Here is a 19,218-nt window from a genome sequence, read left to right as displayed (position 1 = left end):
CTCAGTTACACTTTACCGCAGGAGCTGTTTGTCCACAGAATGAGAGGATGACATGCCGACACAAGATTTAAAAGCAAAGTGAAGAGGTTTAGAACTGGTCTATCTATTGTAATGGGAAATGTTTGATCACCGTCAAATAAGGTGGATCAACTATCTGTGCTTATAGCGGTCCATGGAGCACACAAATACTGTGGCACTTAGTGCATTATGGAGAGCTGGCTTGAACCTGATAATACATGACACAGTTTTAATGCTGGATGGATTTCATGTTATTCAAACAGACAGAGACCCAGTGCGGTGTGGAAAATGGACAGGAGATTACAGTCAAAACTACAATTTGTAATTCAGACATTGAAATTCTGGGTGTCAGAATTTGCCCGTATTATTTGCTGAGGGAGATCAATCATCATCATCCTTATTAATGTTTATATTCCTCCCTCCACCAATGGGGACTCAGCAAAGGAAATTATTTATTCTGTCACCAACACTTTAATGATGATTCACTCTGAACCTGCAGTTATAATATAATTTGTGAATTTCCCCTTGGGATTAATAAAGTATCTATCTATCTATCTATCTATCTATCTATCTATCTATCTATCTATCTATCTATCTATCTATCTATCTATCTATCTATCTATCTATCTATCTATCTATCTATCTATCTATCTATCTATCTATCTATCTATCTATCTATCTATCTATTTAATATGTGGCGACTTCAACCATGTGACTTTGGAACAAACATTGACAAATTTCTATCAGTTTGTGACCAGTTCCACTCAATGAAATAACAAGCGGGACCTGCTGTATTTAAATGTCAAAAATGCCTTTAAGGGTACTCTATTGGCTCCTTCAGGCAAATCTGACCACAACCTGACTCATCTTGACTATCTATCGGGCAGACCAGAGTTTTGGACACTCAAGGACTGTTTTTCTGATACAGATGTGAGTCAAGTCAAGTCAATTTAAAACAACAGATGTTGACCAAGGTGCTGTACAGCTTACACAAATACATAAATGCATATATAGATTAAATTAAATACATCAAAATGGATTAAATCAATAGCATAAAGAGTATAAGTAATAGTACATATAAAGTAAAAAAATTAAAAAGCTAAGGCAGGTGCTGACTTAATATCTAAAGGTAAACTATTCCAAAGCTTAGGGGCAGCTATTGTAAAAGCATAGCCCCCTCTAAGTTTCAGTCTAGATTTTGGCATGACCAATAACTTCTGATCAGAGGACTTCAGTGACCCTGAAGGAGAATAATGTGTAAGAGATCACGAGATAAACAGGAGCTAAACCACTCAGGGACTTAAAAACAAACAGTAACATTTTGAACTTGATCCTGTAGCAAACAGGAAGCTAGTGGAGAGAAATTAAAATTGGTGAGATGTTATTCTGTTTCCATGCTCATGTTAGAAGCCTGGCAGCAGCATTCTGGAATAACTATAAACGAGCAAGATATGACTGATTAACTCCAGTGTATAATGAATTGCAATAGTCATTCCGAGAAGAGACAAACACATGAATCAGTTTTTCAAAATCATCTACAGAAGGAAATTACTTGACTTTAGCTAATCCCCTCTGCTGATAAACAGAACACCAGGGGCCTCATGTATAAACGGTGCGTACGCACAGAAATGTTGCGTACGAACGTTTCCACACTCAAATCGCGATGTATAAAACCTAAACTTGGCGTAAAGCCATGCACTTTTCCACGGTACCTCATAACCTGGCGTACGCAATTTCTCCATTCGGTTTTGCAGACTGGTGGCACCCAGTGTCAAAGCAGTGCTACTGTTCCTGTGTGGTCACCCTTTCTTTCTTAGATCCACATTCCTGACGCGGCTTTATAAATACGCTGAAACTAACTGCATATTGTTTATTAGTGTAATGCATCTGATTGTAATTAACCTGCAGCAATATAATGGTCCAGGGAATAGCCATAGTATTCCAAATACCATAACTGCTTTAGTGTTGTTACTCTCACTGCACCTTCTTTTTCTTCTTTCAGCTGCTCCCGTTAAGGGTTGCCACAGCAGATCATCTTTTTCCATATTACTCTCACTGCATCACTCAGAGTATTTATATCACTGTATCTGAGTGGGAAATCACAGCAGCAGCTGATCGGAAAGAGAATGATCGGTATACAGCATGAAGCAGACGCTGCCTGAGCCACGGCAAAAAGCTTCAGAGACTTTCCTGTACGGACTTCGCAGTTTACAAAATGTTTCATCCCAAGAACTATAAACGCACTCAGTCAGTCCATCAAGTGCTCCTTGTAGAACTGTTTGTGCTTATAAGTACAATTACCTCACTGTAAACTTGCACTACAGTTATAATATTGCACAACCTGAACCACTTTATAAAGCGCGTATTTACATATGATGACAATATCATTTTTAAGATGAAATGCAGAAAAATATGTTGATTATATTATACAGATAAAACTTTAACTTCATTTAAATAATCTGTATTGTTAATAATTAAACATGTGAAGACACGGTGCCGCAGCGCTAGCTAGTTCAGAGATTGTTCCTGCATTGCGTTTTATTCTTGCTGGTGCTGACGCGACACTGGAAGGATAGACGGATAGAATAATTAAACATGTACTACGAAGATATTTCAATGTTCCTTAAAAGTTTTGAAGAATCAGTGTTCTAAGCTTACAGAAGGCTTAACATCTATTACAGAGCTGATTGTGTGGCGATTGGGTATCTCGAGAAAGAAAAGGAAGGACAGAAATTGGGGGTTAGTACGTTTGAAAGAGACAGTACTGCTGCAATAAATTATTTCATCGAAGGTCGCGCATGGCGCAGCAAACCTCTTGCGTGAGACATGAACAAGCACTGCACCACCGTGTTCCCATGTTTAATAACATGCTTTCATTCCTATCATCATGAAAAAGATATCAACTATACATCTCAGTATTTTAATTATTCAGAGAGCTGTAATATCACGAATGTAATGGATTATGTGTCCTGTCGGAGAAAGAGAAAGCCCGTTTAAGAAGCAGGTAGTGATTCACACACATAGAGCACAAAGAAGATCAAATACAGAACAAAGCATTTAATGTGCTACCTTAGTTACAATGGGATTTGAGAAACTAGTAAATTAAATGATTTTAAGATGAAGTTTATGATGTTCTACTTTAATGGCAAAATAAACTATGTGATTAAAGTGGAAATTTCGAGATTAAAGTTGACATTTTGTGCTTTTTTCCCACTATGTGCCTATTTTTTTTGTCTGTACCCTAATAAGCTTTCATATGACACTCAGACGGTGGGCTACGACTCGCCTTTTTACGGCGACTTTGATATGTGATTTCTTTTTTATTTCGGGCACTGTGCGACTTTGTAAACTTGAGCTTTCGAGTTTCTCCGACACTCTGTCACTCGATCAACTTCCTTTTGTTGATTATACCACTGTTTAAACCAACAAATAGTACGTTTTTCCTTTGCCTCCACTTGGTATTCGCTGAAATTCTTATATTTTCCCCCGTGCTTTTCCCATTGTCTTTTCACAGAAGGCTATTTATATTAATTTGCATATTCAAAGAGGTGTAATTCTGGGAGGAGTTGGGGCGGGACAGAAGGCGCGTGCACGTACGTTACTTTTCACGCTGATCGGGATTTATGTAGCGGATGAACGTGGAAGTTTGCGTACATACAGATTCCTGTATCTGGATTTTTCTGTGCGTACGCACATTCCCGCTTTTGTTGTTATGCCATGTTATAGTGTGAGTTCTACGCATGGTGTTATACATGAGGCCCCAGGTCATGTCACTTGCAGCAATTCTCAGTTGACTCTGCACTTATGGGCACATCAATAAAGAGCATGAGACAGAGTATAGGAATCAAGTGGAGAACTGTGTTTCTTGGTGCAAAGAAAATTGTCCACATCTTAACATCAGCAAAAACAAGAACTTGTTATTGACTTTCGCCGCACCAAAGAGCCTCTATGTCTGATCACTATTTGGGGAATTGATGTGGGGGGGGGGGGGGGGGGGGTCTCCTATAAGTACTTGTGGGTCCACATTGATGACAGTTTTGATTGGTCTTGGAACACATAGGAACTACTGTCAGGTCCATAAGTATTTGGACAGTGACATGATTTTCATAATTTTGGCTCTGTATACAACTACAATGGATTTGAAATAAAGCAAACATTATGCTATTGAATTGTAGACTTTGAGCTTTAATTTAAGAAATTTACCAAGATGTAATGTTTAGGAATGACAGTCATTTACTGCATAGGGGCTCAAAAGTATTTGGACATTTGACTGAAAAGCTGTTCCACAGTCAGGTGGGCACAGGCCCCTCATTATTTCATTAACTATTAAGCAGGTGGAAGGTCTGGAATTGATTCCAAATGTAGAATTAGCAGTTGGAAGCTGTCACTGTGAACTCTCAATATGAGGCCCAAAGAGCTGTCCATTCAAGTAAAAACAGGCCATCATTTGGCTGAGGAAACAAAACAAATCCATCAGAGAGATAACAGGAGCACCAGGGGCCTCATGTATAAACAGTGCGTATGCACAGAAATGTTGCGTACGAACATTTCCACGCTCAAATCGCAATGTATAAAACCTAAACTTGGGGTAAAGCCACGCACATTTCCACGGTACCTCATACCCTGGCATACGCAAGTTCTCTGCTCGGTTTTGCAGACTGGCGGCACCCAGTGTCAAAGCAGTGCTACTGTTCCTGTGTGGATTCCTTTTCTTTTTTAGATCCACATCCCTGACGCGGCTTTATAAATACACTGAAATTAACCGTATATTGTTTATTAGTTTAATGCATCTGATTGTAATTAACCAGTAACAATATAATGGTCCATGGAATGGTCAAACTATTCCAAATACCATAGCTGCTTTAGCATTGTTACTCACACTGCAACTTTATTTTCTTCTTTCAGCTGCTCCTGCTAGGTGTTGCCACAGCGGATCATCTTTTTCCATATTACTCTCACTGCACCACTCAGAGCAGCTGATCGGAAAGAGAATTATCAGTATACAGCATCAAGCACACGCTGCCTCAGCCATATTTCCTATTTGAACTGCTTCTTACATGGCAAAAGTTTCAAAACCGTTCCTGTATGGACCTCACGGTTCAGAAAGAGTTTCATCCCAAGAGCTCTAAACGCACTCAATCAGTCCATCAAGTGCTCCTTGTAGAACTGTTTGTACTTATAAGTACAATCACCTCACTGTAAACTTGTGATACAGTTATAATATTGCACAACCTGAGCCACTTTATAAAGTACGTATTTACATATGATGATGATATCATTTTTAAGATGAAATGCAGCAAAATATGTTTATTATATTATACAAATAAAACTTTAACTTCATTTAAATAATCTATATTGTTAATAATTAAAGGACATGGTGTCGCTATGTTAGCAAGGATCTGGCGCTCCATTCACGGATTGTTCCTGCCTCGCACTGTGTGCTTCAGTGGGACTGGCATGAAGGATAGGATAATTAAACATGTACTAGGAAGATATTTCAACGTTCCTTAACAGTTTTGAAGAATCGGTGTTCTAAGCTTACAGAAGGCTTAACGTCTATTACAGAGCTGATTGTGTGGCGATTGGGTATTTTGAGAAAGAAAAGGAAGGACAGGAATTGGGGGTTAGTACGTTTGAAAGAGACAGTACTGCTGCAATAAATTATTTCATCGAAGGTCACGCACAATCACTGCGCCACTGTGTTCCCATGTTTAATAACATGCTTTAACTCCTATCATCATGAAAATTATATCAAGTATACATCTCAGTATTTTAATTATTCAGAGCTGTAATATTACAAATGTAATGGATTCTGTGTCCTTTCGGAGGAAGAGAAAGCCGGTAAGCACGTAATGATTCACACACACAGAGCACATAGAAGATCAAATACAAAACAAAGCATTTAACGTGCTACTTTGGTTATGATGGGATTTGAGAAACTAGTAAATTAAATGATTTTAAGATGAAGTTTGTGATGTTCTACTTTAATGACAAAATAAACTACATGATCAAAGTGAAAATTCCGAGATTAAAGTTGACATTTCGTGCTTTTTTCCCACTGTGTGCCTATTTTTTTTTCTCTGTACCCTAATAAGCTTTCATATGAAACTCACACAGTGGGCTATGACTCAACTTTTCACGGCGACTTTGATATGTGACAGCTTCTTTTTTATTTCGGGCACTGTGCGACTTTGTGAACTTGAGCTTTCGAGTTTCTCCAACACTCTCTGTCATTTGATCAATTTCCTTTTCTTGTTTATACCACTGTTTAAACCAACAAATAGCACAATTTTCTTTGCCTCCACTTGGTATTCGCTGAAATTCTTCTGTTTTCCTCTGTGCTTTTCTGGGTCCGCTGCTCTTCTCAATCTACATGCTTCCATTAGGTCAGATTATCTCGGGACATAACGTGAGCTACCACAGCTATGCTGATGACACACAGCTGTATTTATCAATAGCACCTGATGACCCCAAATCTCTTGATTCGCTAACACAATGTCTAACCTGTATCTCAGAATGGATGAATAGTAACTTTCTCAAATTAAATAAAGAAAAAACCGAAATCTTAGTGATTGGCAATAATGGATACAATGAGGCTATTAGAAATAAACTGGATGCATTAGGATTAAAAGTCAAATCGGAGGTAAAAAGCTTAGGGGTAACCGTTGATTGTAATCTGAATTTTAAATCGCATATTAATAAAATCACTAGGACAGCATTTTTTCACCTAAGGAACATAGCAAAAGTTAGACCTCTTATATCATCGAAAGATGCAGAGAAATTAGTTCATGCGTTTGTCTTTAGTTGGCTAGATTACTGTAATGCACTCCTCTCAGGACTACCCAAAAAAGACATCAATCGTTTGCAGTTAGTGCAGAATGCAGCTGCTAGAATCCTTACCAGGAAAAGAAAATCCGAACACATTTCTCCAGTTTTGATGTCACTACACTGGTTACCTGTGTCATTCAGAATTGACTTTAAAATTCTGCTTATGGTTTATAAAGCTTTAAATAATCTCGCCCCGTCTTATATATCGGAATGTCTGACACCTTATATTCCAAATCGCAACCTCAGATCCTCAACTGAGTGTCTCCTTAGAATTCCAAGAGCAAAACTTAAAAGAAGTGGTGAGGCGGCCTTCTGCTGTTATGCACCTAAAATCTGGAATAGCCTGCCAGTAGGAATTCGCCAGGCTAATACAGTGGAGCACTTTAAAAAACTACTGAAAACACATTACTTTAACATGGCCTTCTCATAACTTCACTGTAATTTAATCCTGACACTCTGTATATCCAATTCATTATAATAACTATTCATTCAAAATTTGTACTAACCCCTACTCTCTCTTCTGTTTTCTTTTCCGGTGTCCTATTGGTGGTGGCTTGTGCCACCACCATCTACCCAAAGCACCATGATGTTCCAACAATGATGGATGGATTAAAAGCCAGAAGTCTGTATAACCATCAGCATCAAGTGACTCCGTGAGAACCCTAAATACAAAGAGGACTATTTCATTTATGTTAGGTAGAATGCCCAAAGGGGACTGGGCGGTCTCGTGGCCTGGAACCCCTACAGATTTTATTTTTTTCTCCAGCCTTCTGGAGTTTTTTTTTGTTTTTTTCTGTCCACCCTGGCCATCGGACCTTACTCCTTTCTATGTTAACTAATGTTGTCTTATTTTAATTTCTTATTTGTCTTTTATTCTTCTTTTCTTCATTATGTAAAGCACTTTGAGCTACTTTTTGTATGAAAATGTGCTATATAAATAAATGTTGTTGTTGTTGTTTCTCATTGTCTTTTTACAGAAGGCTGATCTTAAGGGCTATTTATATTGATTTGCATATTCAAAGAGGTGTAATTCTGGGAGGAGTTGGGGCGGGACAGAAGGCGCGTGCACGTGCGCTACTTTTCACGCTGATCGGGATTTATGTAGCGGAAGAACATGAAAGTTTGCATACGTACAGATTCTTGCATGTGGATTTTTCTGTGCGTACGCACATTCCCACTTTTGTGCTTACGCCATGTTACAGTGTCAGTTCTACGCACGGCGTTATACATGAGGCCCCAGGAGTGGTCAAGTCAACCATTTGGTACTTTCTTAAAAAGAAGGAACACACTGGTGAGCTCAGCAACACCAGATGGTCTGGAAAACCACAGAAGACAACTGTGTTGGATGATTGTAGAATTCTGTCCTCAGTGAAGAAAAAAACAATTGATGACCTTTAGCCAAACCAAGACCACTCTCTGGGTGGTCGACCTGTCATTGCCATAGTTTACAATCAAGAGAAGAATTCATGAAAGTAAAGACCGAGGGTTTACCACAAGGTGCAAAACACATGTAAGCTTCAAGTATAGGAAGCACAGATTAGACTTTGCCAGACACTTTTTAAAAGCCTGTCCAGTTCTGGAATAATTTTCTTTGAACAAAGGAAACTAAAATCAATATATACCAGAATAATGGATAGAGAAGAATATGGAGAAGAAAAGGAATGGCTCATGATCTGATGAATACCACATCATCTGTGAAACATGGTGGAGGCAGTGTTATGGCATAATCATGCATGGCTGCCAATGGAAGTCAGTCACCGGTGTTTACTGATGATATGACTGCTGGTAGAAGTAGTAGGATGAATTCTGAAGTGTTACAGGATGGCTATACTGTCTGCTCAGATTCAAATAAATGCTACAAAACTGACAGGACAACACTGCACAGTACAGATGGACAATAAGCCAAAACATAACGTGAAAGCAAACCAAGTGCTTTTCAAAGCAAAGTAGTGAAATATTTTTCAATGGCCAAATCAATCAACTGACCTCAACTCAATTAGACATGCAGTTCACTTGCTGAAGACAAAACTGAGGGCAGAAAGTCCAACGAACAAGCAGCACCTGATGACCGCTGCAGTAAAGGCCTGGCAAAGCATCACTAGGGGGGAAACCCAGCACTTGGAGATGGCCAGGGGTTCAGACATCAGGCAGTCATGGACTGTAAAGGACTTTCAACCAAATACTGAAAATGATCATTATATTTATGATCATGTTAGTTTGTCCAAATGCTAAAAATAGGGGGACCATGTATAAGAATGTCTCTCTTTTCTAAACAGATCATACAATATTTTTGTTAAACCTCTTGAATTAAAGTTGAAAGTCTACACTTCAATCTAATCTTGATTGGTTTGTTTCAAATACATTGTGGTGGCATACACAGCCAAACTTTTGAAAACTTTATGAAATAAAATTAAGAAAATTATGAAAAAAACCAAGCTTCTAGCTGATGGTCTTGTAGCCAATTCCAGCCTTGTGCAGGTCTACAATTTTGTCCCTGACGTCCTTTGACAGCACATTGGTCTTGCCCATGGTGGTGGAGAGGTTGGAATGGAAGAAATTGATTCTGCGGACAAGTGTGCTTTATACACATCACAAGTTGAGATCAGGAGTATCTGTAATTGATTGATTGATCGTAATCTGTGTGGCACATGGGCACGCAGCCAATCTGTGTGAGCCAGAATTCTGGCTGGGTTGTACGGGATCAAATACTTATTTCACTCAATGACATGCAAATCAATTTATAACTTTTATGTAATGTGTTTTTTCTGGATTTTTGGTTGATATTCTGTCTCTCTCCATTACAATGAAACTAGCATACAAATTAGAGACTGTTCATTTCTTTGTAAGTGAGCAACGTTACAAATTCAGGAGGAGATCACATCATTATTTCCTTCGCGGTATTTATTGAAAGAGCTTCTGTAAAACGAACATTACCGTTGAAAATTATCATCCATACTAACATGCACAGCATTTATTGTAGCATTTTAATGATAACGTGATTATCATAAGATCAAAATGAGTACTGTACACTGTCCGATTTGACTTTAGTAAGCAGCGCGCTGCTGCGGACGGGCAGTGTGGGGCTGCCTCGAGCTCATAGCTGCTATGATTTCTGTAAAACACAAGGTGTCACTGTTCTGGAATCGTCGTCTATTTTTTCAGGCACAATCAGGAAAAAGACTCAAAAGTTTAACGGGGTTTCGTCCGCCCATCACTACTAAAATAGGTAGGCTACAGCCCATCTTAACCGTAATGGGAACATGGCAAAAAGCAATCCCAGTCTATTACTGAGCGCAAACATCTACACTCACACTTAGGTGTCCGCTAGCCAATCGGCACTCTTGTTTTGTCACGTGCAAATACACGGGAGAACCGACAAACCCTACAACGTAGCCACACCAGGATTTGTAAGCAGAACGCTGGAACTTTCCGTCACCGAAGCATTAACCCGACAAACTCTTTTAACATTTCCAGGCAACAAACCTGTCGCTTCTTTGGCGCACAAGTTCGCAGGATATGACGTATAACGTTACCCTAGTAACAATACTACCGGAAGCTGGGCGGCCTCTGTTTTTTTTGCCGCGAGAGTGAAGCTAAAGCTTTTGCGCGCCAGATTTGGATTGTCAGCCTGTGAGGTTTAATTTGCGCGTCGGGGAGCTGGCGCCTTTTTTAGGTAATATTTATTATACTGGTTCGTCATAAGGGAAGGTCGGCTGGGATTTTAAATACAGCAGCGTGGAGAAGAAAACTGTGGACGAAAGGCACGGTGTGATACACGTTTTAGTTATCGGTGTGCAGTCTTCCATCTGAAGCTATGGCCGAGCTCCCTGGATATTCTCCTAGTTTCAAGCGCCCACCCGGCTTATTACGAGTTAAGCGCAAGAGAGCTCGCAGTGAAGGCGTGTGTCTGAACCGCCTAAGCTCCCAGTCCAGCCCTGGACAAAAGATACCCGGCGTGCGCCCTTTCTCCCCTGGCCTTGCACCTGCAGCGCCGAGACCGAGGAACCCCTTCGCCAACATCGAGAACACGTACGGCAGCCCGAGGAAGAAGAGCTGCGTTAGAAGCCTCGAGAGGTGCGGCCAGGGATTGCTGGACTGGGATCAGCGTGCTGGGGCCAAACTGCGCGAGTCGCTGGCAAGCCAGGAGTCACGGTCTCGTCTTGTCAGCGAGCCCGACGAGGCCGTGTTTGAGGACGTGGATTTATTTGAGAAGGAAGCGGACACTTTAGCTACCCCAATGGTAAGATCGAGAATCGATCTGTGTTGTGTTTATGACACCCCCACCGAAATCTGACCTTTAAGTTTGTTTGTTCTTCTAAACCTTTTCCATCTTCTATGCATTTCTGACACATACTTATTATAAAGGGAGGTAAATACGTATATTTTTGTATTTTTGACACATTTTAAAGGGATCTCCGATTTTTGTGGTAATCTTTCAATTATACAATATAAAGTTTTAAAGCCAATTTCCTTAGACATTAAGGGTTTTGTTGTAGTATTTTGTATTTTTATACAGGTTTATTTTCTTTTGTTTCTTGTATTTATCTTTAGTGATTTATGCGCATTATATTCGTATTCAGTTTTATGTATGTCCTGCTCATTTTGAATTTCAATGAAGTGCTTTGAGCATGAGAGAGGCGCTATATTAACTTATTATTATTTATACTTGTACATTTTGATGACGAAAGAATTGTTTCATCGAAGGGTATTTATGTAACCTGGACCACAATTTCACGAAGTGTTTGTGTTCATATGCGTTCAGCATAAGCTTAATGCACCATACTTCAAACACCCACAGTTTCCACAAGTTGTCAGTGTTTAAAATGTTGCACAAATTTTCAACATCTAGGGATTAAATTATCTACTTCAGTAAAGTTGTCAGTACTTTTTACTAAATGCTCAGTTCAGTTTCAGTGTAGGCTGAGGTAGCCTTCTTTAACCTGTCTTTTTAATGTTGGTCTTTGGTTAAAGCTACATTTCCTTGTGTAACAATTATCTGCCTATTTTTCTTTGTATTTGATGGTGCCTTTTTATATCTGTCTAACGTATAGCACCTTTCACTTCTGTGACTCAATCTGTTTACATTTATTTATTTGGTTGATGCTTCCATCCAAGGCAACTTACATTTATGATACAGTTGGTTACATTTCATTTGGTTTTCTAATCGGAGCACAAACTGGTCAAGTGACTTGCTCAGGGTCAAGCAATACCAGTAACCCACGACCTAAGGGTTTGAAGTCTAAAGCCTTAACCACTACACCTCACTGCCTGCCAGTTTTTCATATAGCACCTTTTACTTCTTTCTCCATGTTAGTGGCTGTAACAGGGAACTGATCTTTTGCAAGCAGGCAGTGTGTTTTAGTGGTTAAGGAGATGGATCAAATCCTGCTACTGACACTGAATGACCATGAGCAAGTCACCTCACCTGTCTGTACTCTAAATGGAAAAATAAAAGAAATGTAACAATTGTGTCTCAAATGTTGTAAGTCACCTTAGGTAAAGATGTCGTCCAAAATAAGTCTTCGCTTTATAAGTCACTTCTATCATATAGCACCTTTCTATCATTTGATTCCTTTCACACCTATTTGTCTTTCCAAAAATGTTTCTGTATTCATAGGCATTGCACATAAGAGATTACCTTTTATCTGCACATCTATTTTTAGTATTTGATTTGTCCAGGAAAGAGTTGGAGGTATTGAAGCCTACCCAAGAAGGATCAGGTGAAAGCCAAGAAATAACTGAGTGTGCTCAATTACTTGTATAGTGTAAGCAACATTTGTTTTTCTAGAACATTTTTATATGCAAGTGTAGCTCAAAGTGCTTTACATGTAGTAAAAGAAACAAAAGTTATACAAGAGATAAACTGAAAGAACTCCTAATTTGTGGGTCTCCAATGGTTAAAATGGTTAAAGGTAATGTACGCTTTAAAATATGTTCTGGTTAGAGGATCAGAAGGGTGGAGGAAAGCAAAATTCCAGTGTGCAAAGATGCTGGCAAATTAACCATTAGGGACAAAATATCATAGCAGTTCAGTCACCAGATAACCTAATATGCATATCTTTGACATTTGGGACAATGAAATTGTTATGGAATGGTCCATCTAGTACTTCACGTAAATTCCACTTTACTATAGAGATGCTACAGGATGTCACACAATAAGATTTTACAATACAATATAGCGAATTGCACTGTAAAGTAATAAACAATGAAACACATTAACTTGTGTTTGTGACTATGTACACAAATAGAGAATAAAATGTGCATGAAATTGAATCAACTGAACAATTTGAATAGTATTTAATTTAAAAACTAAACACATTGGGTCAAATGAAGTAAACGAGTTGTGTTGATAGACAGATTGGTACATGGGTAACTTAATTCCTCAGTCCATGTGAACTTGTACAGATGTAGTTGTTGGTTTTTTTTTTTTTTTGCTTCATCCACCATGTGCTCTGATTGGGCAAAGAAGCTGTCCACTGTCTTCACTTATACATTTCTTTTGTGCGAGTATGCACATGCACACTCTTGCATATGCCTCTGTGTGTACGTACATGTATATTTCAAGAAATTATGTATTTCAGAAACTGCTTGTACTAAAATTTTTCAAATCAACTGGCCTGGCCCCTACAACAAAATGGAGCGGCAAAAATATTGGTTAAATAAAACTATTTCTTACAGCAGTTACCATTGGATATGCGTGAAACTGTTTTTGTAAGATGTATGGATAAGTACTGCACCAAAAAAACAATAGGACTAAAGCCTGTAACAAGGCAAGCACAATTGAGTTTGGTTTTTTTGAAGTTATTTTACATGGGTTACTCCCAACACAGGCACAGACTATATACCAAAATGATCTTTTTCTCTGCATTTTGTACATCATAGGATCTGAACTTAATAGTGAAATTTTGACCCCATCACCCATCAGTTTACATGTAAGTAAAATTGAGTACATGGTTGGTGTCTTCACAATGAGTGAAAATGTGCACATTCCACAAAAATAGTGATTGGGCTAGGATTGAAAAAACAGAAATCTGCAGCAGTGAAGTACTAGGGCTAACCAATCTGCCATTGTGCTGTCCGACCAATGTGCAGGTACATGGCTTTATATACCGATTTAAAAAAAAAAAAAAAAAAAAAAAAAAAAAAACTGGTATATGATGAATTGGAGTTGCGCCCTCATCCTTTAACTCCTTTGGATTTTTTTGCCACTGATGAGAGTAGCCATTTCCTATCCACTTTTCCAGTTTAAGTCTAGAGGGAGCCATTGCTTACATCAAGCATCACTGGTTGACCAACCTTGGACAAACACACCAGGCTTTCTTATATTAATGACTAGCAAAATACCCGCGCTTCGCAGCAGAGAAGTAGTGTGTTAAAGAGGTTATGAAAAAAAAAGGAAACATTTTAAAAATAACGTAACATGATTGTCAATGTAATTGTGTTGTCATTGTTATGAGTGTTGCTGTGTTTTATATATATAAAATACACACACACACATATAAACATATATATATACATATACATATACACATATATATACATTTCTACATATATATATATATATATATATATATACATATACACATCCACATATCAACATATATATATACACATATATACACACACACACGCTTTATGGGTGATGATTGTTTTACTCTTTTTATCTTTATTTTATTTTATTGTAGAATCAACTCCTATCTGCGCACAGCAGGGCAGCCGTGGGCGGATGCGTATGGTGTATTCACTCCATGTTATCGTGCATTGCGCTGTCAGTGGTATTTTGATAAAAGAATTTGAACAACATATAAGAAGCGTATAAATTATGAAACAGTAAAACATTAACATTTAAGAAGTAAAGTTACATTAAGTACTACTGCAGTGCCTTCGGGTATACCTCATTTTTTGTTTGCCCATTACATGCTTAAATGTATACATTTTTTGGTGCACCTACCCGAGAAAACGCGACATATAACAGAGCGTGGGAGAAGCATGGATTTTAAACACGCGTTGAGTTCATCTGCTGGTCTCCCTCGTGGAATAACTGGTAATGTTTGACTAAAATCTACAGCGAGTAAAACGACATTACCTCCTATTTTTTTTTTTTTACGATCTCTGAGATCTTGCTTTTTTCGGTTCAAGGCTTCATAAGCTCTTTTATGTTGTATGGTGTACTTATCCCAAACCATCATGTTTGAATGTTGCAAGACTTTCGCCTTGTATGTGGATCGGGGTAATTACATTCATTGCATTCCTAGTGTGAATCACAATGTGATTGTATGGGTGGTTACCTGGCACTGTAGGGTTGCCACCCTTCCTTTAAAATACGGAATCGTGCCGCGTTTCAGAATGAAATTGCGCGTCCCGTTTTGAATCAATACTGGACGGGATTTATCCCGTATTTTTTTTATCATTTTTTTTTTAAAGCAGCGTCTCATGCAAATCATCCCACACGCATTTTATGAAGATGCCTCCTTTCCTAGTTTTGATTGGGTAATACTTGATGTCATCGTTAGTTTGATTGGTGTTTTTAACTGTCCAGTGAGGAGGGCGTGTCTTTTAAGTACAGTCTGCAAAGTGTTGGCACTGAGATGTGGCGTCAGCGCCATAGTTGAAGCCCCTAACGTTGCGGTCAGCAAGTCGGCTAACATCCGCCATGTGCCATCTTTCAGTTGCGAGAAGCAGATCATAGAATGGTTGAAACTGTTGCCCCTAACGTTGCGCCACGGCGTGTGGTTCGTTTATACCTCGTGTCTTCTCATTAAACTTTTATCTCGCGAATATGTTATTGCAATCCGCAGCGGGAGCGTTTCTATAAACTTAATTTAAACTTACGTTTTACACCGTGCTTTGTTTCCCTTATGAACATGCTTGTATGCTTAACTCGCTCCGTTCTCAATTGTTTAATTAATTTTTTGCTCTTCGCTGTTTGCGGCTGTTCCTCCATTTCCCCCTACTTCGTTCTTTTATCTCGCGAATATGTTATTGCAATCCTTAACGGGAGCGTTTCAATAAACTGATTGAAAATAGTTTTGCATTTACCTTTTTAGTAAAAGGCGAGCTTTTAAGCCTGAGAAATCACCCCGTAAATGCACACGTTTAATTGGACATGTGTTAATATATATGGTTACACAGTATTAAAAGACAGTGAACAACGTCAGTTACCTTTGTTCCCGCGTTTGATAAAAGGTGAGCTTTTAAGCCTGAGAAATCACCCTGTAAATGCACACGTTTAATTGCACATGTGTTAATATGTATGCTTACACAGTATTAAAAGACAGTCAAAAATTAACGTCATTTACCTTCGTTCCCGCGTGTGACTCGTGCTGTAAATGTCTTCCTTGTTTTTAGTTCACGTGATTACGTAGGAGGCGTGATGACGCGATACGTGACTCCGCCTCCTCCATTACAGTGTATGGACAAAAAATATGTTCCAGTTATGACCATTACGCTTTGAATTTCGAAATGAAACCTGCCTAACTTTTGTAAGTAAGCTGTAAGGAATGAGCCTGCCAAATTTCAGCCTTCCACCTACACGGGAAGTTGGAGAATTAGTGATGAGTCAGTCAGTCAGTGAGTGAGTCAGTCAGTCAGTGAGGGCTTTGCCTTTTATTATTATAGATTAAGATGCATCTGTGTAAAGCTTAGTTCGATTGGGATTCAATATGTGAAATTTTAACCAGTGATTAAAGTGACATATATTGATTATAGTATTGTCCTTGCAACCTTGCTGGAAAACAGTACCCACTTGGAATTTTAGCATTGCAGGGAGATGGGGGGGGGGGGGGGGGGGGGGAATAAACCAAAATCATTTTATAATTTTAAAGTGGCTTTTTTTTTTAATAACACCTGACTTGTATCCTATTTGGTGTCCCAGTTAATGGTTTTATATGGTAATAGGTTTTTCTTATAAATTGTTGGACTATACTCATAGTCTTGTTAATAACTCAAACAGTAAACTTGTAGATTCTTCTGATACTATAGTATGATAGAGGAGATTATATATAATGTGTAAATAAAAAATAGCAAGGTATTGTCTTTTGTTTCTGTTTATCCATTCAATTCTGCTTCTAGGATAAACATGAAGCACTTGAGGCCCTACCTTCTGCCACAGAGTTCCCAGCTGACTGGAGCTTGAAGACCCGTCTGCTTTTCACATCCCAGTTGCCTTTTTCTTGGGCAGAGCACCTGAAGGCTCAAGAGGAGGCACAAGGCTTGTCCCAACATTATAGAGGAATGGTTCAACATTTACCTCGCAGCATATCGGTGAGTACCACTTTACATAGGATACTAGAATTCAATAAGGGAAGAGGAATACTCTTAGTTTATGCAAAAGGTATGCCTCGGATTTTAGCGTGCAAAGGTTATGAATGACACTGATTTCTAAATCCTAAGTAAGATTCCATAAAATGTTGTCTTGTAGGAGCCTAGGAGCTGCACAGAGTTACGCTGTGCCTTCCAGCAAAGCTTGGTTTACTGGCAATACCCTTCCTATTCTTGGCTACAGCTCTTCCCTCGTATTGGTGTGGACCGCAAAATGGCAGGAAAATGTGCTCCATGGTCACAGGATGAATTGCTACAGAAGCAGATCTTAAGCGAGTGGTACGTATGCTTGTGTTTTATATGTTCTTAAATTACAAAGCATGATTATCACCAAAGTTTTGTTTTTTTAATTTATTTTTGCTAGATGCAATAATGATGTGCATTTATATAACAGTAAAGACTTCCCATCCTAAAGGATGTGTGTTTATGCCCTTATGCAATAAATCGATTGATAAGCAGTGATAGCACCCAAGTCAAAATGGCTGGCATATAGTTATTGTACACCAAATAGGTATAATCAAAATTTAGACCTGGTACATGTCAGTGATTAAAGCAGTCAACTCATTTGAAAAGAAACCGCAGGAGAAGCAGTGTTAAGATGGTGTCTTCAGTATAACATATAGATGGCATATAGTAATTCTACCTTAGAAAACCAATAGTGATGAAAAGTAAATCATTCCAACTGCAAAAAAATAGATATGTAGACGTAATAGAAGATTAATGGAAAGACATCACAGTATAGGAATTGATCATTTAGTTACATTTAAAGTTTTTTTTTTTTTTTTTTTATTAATTTTATGAATAACTGGTTATGTGCAAGTCAACAATAAAAGCAAAGCAAATTTACACAGAGACAAATATATCTGCTCCGGTTTCCTTCCACAGTCCAAAGACATGCAGGTTAGGTGCATTGGCGATCGTAAATTGTCCCTAGTGTGTGTGTGTGTACGTACCCTGCAGTGGGCTGGCACCCTGCTCGGGATTTGTACCTGCCTTGCGCCCTGTGTTGGCTGGGATTGGCTCCAGCAGACCCCCTTGACCCTTTGTTAGAATATAGCGGGTTGGTAAAGGACTGACTGACAAATATATCCATAGTACATTCAGTGAGTACTATTTTCGTAGTTCAGGCTTGGGGCAAAACACTCTTGAGACTTTGCAAAAACATTTTTTGTAGCTTTTTTTTTTTAATATATAAAAATGTTACCAGTAGTTATACTCTAGTGCTAACACCCCCCATGCATTATGTCCAGTAAAGTTTATTTTTATGTATAAATACAGCAGTACAATGAAATTCTTTTTTGCATGTATTCGTAGAACAGTTGACAGAAAAATGACAAAGTATATGTAGCATGCAACATATATGGTACTACAAATTAAAAATGTATGAATAGTACAGCAACTAAAATATTAATTAAAACCAATTTTGAAGATAGTTGTTTTGATTGTGAAATTTTGCAAGTAATTTTGTTTTATAGATTACATTTTCTTTAATATATCATTTAGTCATAAGAAATAAACAACTGATTAACGCATTTATTTTAAAGAACAGTACATTGACAGTCAAGATACATGTGTAAAATCAAAGTGTCCATAAAGTATGATTTTTTTTTTTTTTTTTTTTTTTTTTTTTTTTAAACACACAAGAGTACTATTGGGGTCCTGATTTCCTGGCAGCCTTTCAACATTTACTTTTGTGAGGCACTGCTGATCAACCTTAAGCCTTATGTGCTAAAAAATGGTCATTAGATTTCTTGTTTTAAGATGACAAGAAGTTTGTTACTGGTGCACAAAAGGGGCATTGTTTCATGCTATTTGTAAATGTAATTGAGGGTCATGCTTTAAAAGAGCTACAGAAAACACCCACGTAATATACATTCATTAATTTTTTTTCCCTTTGAAAATAAAATGATCAGCTTAGGGTTATCTCTTATAAGCAATACAGTATCCAAGTTGTATTAACCCCAGTGATTTTTGCTTTACAAACCTGCTTTATGTAGTGCATTTCAGTGGCGAACACCATTTCAAGGTACTTTACAGCTAAGCAATAGTACA

General features: G+C 38.3%; 1 protein-coding gene across 1 annotated transcript in view; it reads left to right on the top strand.

The window, feature by feature from the left end:
* Positions 1-10,398: 10,398 nt before the first annotated feature.
* Positions 10,399-19,218, top strand: part of LOC114650966 (DNA replication fork stabilization factor DONSON) — a 32,320-nt gene continuing 23,500 nt past the window's right edge. Inside the window, exons 1-3 of the mRNA XM_028800920.2 lie at positions 10,399-11,086; positions 16,918-17,109; positions 17,267-17,445. Coding sequence (XP_028656753.2) covers positions 10,661-11,086; positions 16,918-17,109; positions 17,267-17,445 — 797 coding nt within the window. The 5' untranslated portion in view covers positions 10,399-10,660. The remainder of the gene's footprint in view (positions 11,087-16,917; positions 17,110-17,266; positions 17,446-19,218) is intronic.

This window comes from Erpetoichthys calabaricus, chromosome 4, assembly GCF_900747795.2.
Source record: "Erpetoichthys calabaricus chromosome 4, fErpCal1.3, whole genome shotgun sequence".
In the NCBI taxonomy this organism is placed as follows: Eukaryota; Metazoa; Chordata; class Cladistia; order Polypteriformes; family Polypteridae; genus Erpetoichthys; species Erpetoichthys calabaricus.
Note: the sequence above shows the minus strand (reverse complement) of the source record. Positions and strands in the feature narration are given on the sequence as shown.